Genomic DNA, 5,243 nt, shown 5'->3' on the forward strand with positions numbered 1-5,243 from the left:
CACACACACACACACACACACACACACACACACACACACACACACACACACACCAAAGGCAGAGGATGTGAGGCAGCCTTGAACCAACTCCCTTTAACTCTCCCCACATGTGAAGGGGGCCGAACACACAGACCTGAACCAGACCTCAGATAAATGCTGGTGTTCTGCTGCAGGCCTTCACTTTTTGACATGACACAAATGTTTTTTTGTTACCAATTATTAATCAATTATTCAAGCAACACTCCTTTAACCTTCAGAACATTTTAACTTATTTATTACCCATGAGATAAGAAGTAACTTTAAAAACAAGCTAAAAAAACAATCAAAAACACTTCAGCAAAGACTGAACTGTAATGTGACTTCAACTGATCAAACATCTCAAACTGGACAAAGCAATCCTATTATGCTAAACGGAGTGCTGTGCAAAACTCTTGAGTCATCATACATTTAATTTTTTTATATAAATTACTCTCATGGAGCCAAGTTTTATGTAAACTTTCAAAATGGTATTTCAAGCCTTCTGATATCTTTTCTTTGAAATTTGGCTTCTTTATCCACTTATTTTCAGTAAGCTTGACAGTTTTTAGAGGAATGTTTTTTGTTGTTTTTTTTTTTGCACTTATTACAGCTTTGACCCATGAGTTATCTAGACACAAAAAAGTCTTCATACAACTAAAAGGATGAACCAGTGTTGTGTCCAAATATACCAAACAGAATTTGAGCATCAACAAGACCTGTAAAGCCATTAGCTACAATAAAGGATCTCTTAGGTCCTTGGTGGCTTCAATTTAAACAAAATGGGCCCCAAATCACATGATCTCATGATGCTTATCGAAGCCCTGATCACACTACCTGGGGGCGGTTCTTTACGTCAGCACTGGTATGCCGAAAATGTTAAATATTATTTTTACACTGCTGGAGCGACACACATATTAAGTTGAGACTTAAATGACAGCAAATAATCACAACGTATAAAATATAGGACTGTATCTGAAATTTAATCAGTCACAAAATATCCTTCATATGTATGACTTATATACTTACTTCAACCATTAGGATTACTGGTGAAAATATTCGGACTTTTTAAGGAGCGGTTGTTAGGTGGAGTTAGAAGAAAGATCAGGCCAAATCTCCTCCCTGCCACTTATGTTCCAGACTTGATAAACATCACAAACATCCTGTTTCCCAGGCTGAGAGAAACAAGGTTTCACCTGGGAAGGGGGCAAGATTGTCGCCATGGGGGTGCGGAGAAGATGGGGGTGATTTTTTTGACCAACACCCCCGTCTTATTGCTTCACAATAAGCTAAGAGGAAATGCCAACTACACTCAATTAACAAATAAAACAACTACACTCAATCAACTCATTAATTAGAACTTTTTATTTTGTACAAACTGGATGCAGGATAAGTTTTCTCTTCTTCTGACCAGCTGTAGAAAATAAGAAACCCAGCTGCTCCGTGCACTTAAGTCTGTCACTCCTAAATATTTCATAGTCAACACCGTCCTCTTACTCGAGGCACCCATGTGCTGTGAAGTGTGAAACCCACCAGCACCATGCTGTTTCTCAGGCAAAACACCAAGTGGGCCCTCAGTGAGTATCAGGTCTCAAAGCACACATGGCACACTCTGAATGCTGGGCCCGAGCTAAATAAATCATCAGCCATCTCTGTCACACGTAGCCACAGCCAACAGTTAAAAAATCCCCCCCTCCTACAAAAATAATAATAATAATAAAAAAATTCACAGCTTTATCCCATCTGTTCCCCAGTGCTGCTGACGCCAAGCAAGGAAGATACTGGAGAGGTACAAAAGAGAGCTGAAGCCTTAAATGTAATGTAGGAACCTGCAAACAGGACGATTGTCAACAGAAGTTTCTACGCGTTCTGCTAACAGAGCAACGTTTCACCTTTCCCAGTCTGCATCTTTACCCCTCTCTTGGAAGTTAAAGCACTTTTGGCATTAGACGGCATGAGAAGCAGGAGGACGAGGAACGACCGTGAGAAATGACACGTGGGCTGGCGAGGGGGGCAAAACGCAGATGAGACCCATCTCAAAAACCCATCTGAGTAAACCCCTTTCATCCAAACATTATTAGTGGGAGGAGATGGGGAGGCAAAACACACAAAGATATGCTTGAATTATGGCAAGGATAAACATCTAAAGGAATTTTTTGAAATTTCTGATTCCGGGAAATGCTTTGAGGGAAACAAAGGACAAAAGACTGAAGTGGCAAACAACCAAACAGAGGAAAGGAGAGGTCATTTCATCATAAAGGTCGTAAAAGTCTAATGGGGAAGGAGAAATTGAAGAAGAGACAATTATGAAGTGGTGATGCTCTCCTGGGACAGAGGGGAGGTGTAAGATAAATGTGGTACAACAACAAACGACAGAGAGACAAATAGAGTGGAGGCGAAATTAATGAGGAGAAAAGGAAACTAGATTCCTAGAATAATATTCTAAACCTTCAAGGTAAAACTAAGAAAAGGGAGTACTAGATTAAAAAAATAATCAAACTTTTGTTATATTTAGAAACCAAATATTAAGCTAACACAGATCAGTGAGGTTGGTGGGATTTCACGTTACATGTTCAAAAGCTTGAAGCTTCAAAGCTTCACAAAGACATCTTGCAAGTCAAAGCTAAGTGACTCTTCACAGAAGACTGAAAGACACAAAAAACACTCATTTGTCTTTGTCTGTTTTTGGTTTTCTGGCCTGGACACCTGTGAGCGTTCAGCTTAAGTATAACTGGCCCATCTTTAAGTGTTTAAAGAAAGAAAAGAAATCCACCAACAGAAACATTCACCTAATCATCGACTGATAATTAAGATCAAACTGCATGTGACGGGTCCTGATACCAGTGCTGACAAATGTTTCATAGTACAAATATTTGAAGGCCATTTTTTTGTTCAATCAAGACTCAACCCAGGCAAAGGGAAACCAAGAGGAGAGACTATAGAAGTGGGAGGAGGAGGTTTGAAGTTATTTGGAAAGACAAATCCAAGGACGTTCAGCAGCCTCCAGGAATCTTAGTCAAAATCACTCCTTGTGCTTTCGATGGTTAATGAATAAAGAGATCAGAGCTCCTGCCAGACCACGACATGTTCTCTGAGGGAGGACAGAGACCAGGAGGGAAGATTCATCTACCTCAGTAAGTCAACAATGGACTGGGGTTGTCCTTAAAAACGATAAGGGTGAATGAACACTTTATCAGTTCCTCTGCAAAGTGGCCTATCAGTCCAAAACATTACTCAAGAACTGGTCCGCTTTGATTTTTGGAACTACTGTGTAAAGACTTTGTCTTTCTGCAGCAAGTCTCTTTCCCAGTCTGCCAACATGAAAATCTATCTGTCTGAACTTTATGTTGTATAAGCACTGTCTTATAAACCCGGGCCAGACAGCAGGTGGACGGAGACGTCTCCCCTCAAACCCCCTGACCTCTCTGAGAAACACTTTCCCTCTGCTTCTTCTACGAACACGAACATTTCCTCGAAACAAACCCAGATGCCGTGAAGCCCCCGAAGCTGCTTGTGTTTAGTAAACAGTGTTTGCAAACATCTGGATGTGAGTGACAGGGAAAAGAGGTGAGCTAATGGAGCACTTAAAAGTCGCCGGGACACAACCTCATCCCATGTCTGCCTCTGGCCACCTTCAGGCCACCCTCACCTGACCTGATCGCCTGATAAATATTTGTAGAAAATGAAAACATTCTCTCATCATCATCATCATCATCATCATGTCCTGACCTGGTTAGACCTCCTATGGTTGGGTGACTCCTGCTCAGAAACACTAAGATCAGTCACTTTGTGAGACCATAGGAACAAGAGCCCCACCTCAGTCTGAAGACCCTCATAGAAGCACATTTTCAGCAGGTTATTTCAATGCTTTTCAGAGGAAACCTGACAGATGAGAAGAAGCAGATGATGAAGATGCCGCTGCTGCAAGAAGGGGTACACAAACCCAGAGAGACAAGGGGTGCCCAGCTGTAGACAGCACTGAGAGTGGAGCAATGCAGCCAACAGGAAAAAGGAAACCAAGTGTCAGGAAGACAATAGGAGCCGGCAGATGGATGGAGATGGGAGTTGCACTGAATAAAACGCACGCAAAAGGTTTAAAAACAGACTGAAGCAGTTATTTATAGGACACACAACATGCAGCAGAGTGACAACAACCACATGTCTCACTTACCTTTTGTGATAGATGGAGGTGTGAGCGGCTGCTGCCTGGGTCCCGCCTGAATATGCCTTATAAAGTCCGGTCCTCCAGGTCCCGTTCACGAACGCGACCAGCCAGAGGATCAGCACCGGGCACAGCCAACTTTTCCTGCAGAGTGCGGACGCGCTCCCTCGGTGCTGCGTTCCCATTTCCGTGGCATTAAAGACTACAGCCAAGAAGAAGGAAAAAAAAGTTTGGAATGAGCCCGATACTTAGAAAGAACTCGATCCCGGTTGGAAATGAAGTCCAGTTCGGTGAGGAGGAGGGGAGAGATGTGTCAAACTGCACGCGCTCGGCAGGAGGAGACGCGCATCCTATAGACTCTCCAATAAAACTATTTCTGAGCGCATTTCTGAAGCAGCAAGCTGATTCCTCTGGGGATGAACCTTGAACCCTCCGCGCGCAGCCGTCTGTCTGCGCTCACATCCAGCACCGGGCATGGAGCAGTTTTATACAGACTCCCAAGGTTTTTAAAACGCACAGCCTGCTGGGTGTTTCTATGTTCCTGCCCAGTTAACCACTCTCACTGAGGACAATGCGCGCTCAATGCACTTTTACGCACAGCCAATGAATACAAGTGTGGGGAGGGGTGGTGGTGRTCTGAAATCACAGGAGGGGCCGGGACTTTATTTTAGCAACAAATTATTGCAAACCCACATCACTGTATTTTAACCCCCAACTACTAAAGTTTTCTTAATACTTCTCACTTTATCACCACCAGCCCATAATTATCCATCCAATATTTTACTTGTTTTATTTGGAACATGAAGGTTTTTAGTGCAGCTCCTCCCAACTGAGACCTGATGTGCCACTGGATCCTCTCAGGCTCAGCAGATGCAGAAGATGCTACTATGGYGGCATCTATTCAGGACATGTTTACCTCCATCACACAGGGTCTTTGGATCACCTCCTCAGGAGGAAATCATGAAACAGTCCATGAACTTCAGCTAGCCCACCTGTTCACAATCACAACACATAAAAGGAGCAAGTCTGGACTGTGTGTGTGTGTGTGTGTGTGTGTTACCTCACT

The 5,243-nt window shown here is 43.1% G+C and overlaps 1 protein-coding gene across 4 annotated transcripts in view; it reads right to left on the minus strand.

The window, feature by feature from the left end:
* The window catches only part of emid1 (EMI domain containing 1), a 52,747-nt gene extending 48,004 nt beyond the window's left edge, over positions 1-4,743 (minus strand). For 2 of the 4 annotated variants that reach the window (XM_014014332.1, XM_014014331.1), the window contains exon 1: positions 4,187-4,743. In XM_014014332.1, the coding sequence (XP_013869786.1) occupies positions 4,187-4,362 (176 nt within the window). In that variant the 5' untranslated portion in view covers positions 4,363-4,743. The remainder of the gene's footprint in view (positions 1-4,186) is intronic. The other 2 variants (XM_014014329.1, XM_014014330.1) reach the window with 2 other exon arrangements.
* Between the last annotated feature and the right edge of the window lie 500 nt (positions 4,744-5,243).

This window comes from Austrofundulus limnaeus, unplaced genomic scaffold (assembly GCF_001266775.1).
Source record: "Austrofundulus limnaeus strain Quisiro unplaced genomic scaffold, Austrofundulus_limnaeus-1.0 Scaffold114, whole genome shotgun sequence".
Lineage (NCBI taxonomy): Eukaryota > Metazoa > Chordata > Actinopteri > Cyprinodontiformes > Rivulidae > Austrofundulus > Austrofundulus limnaeus.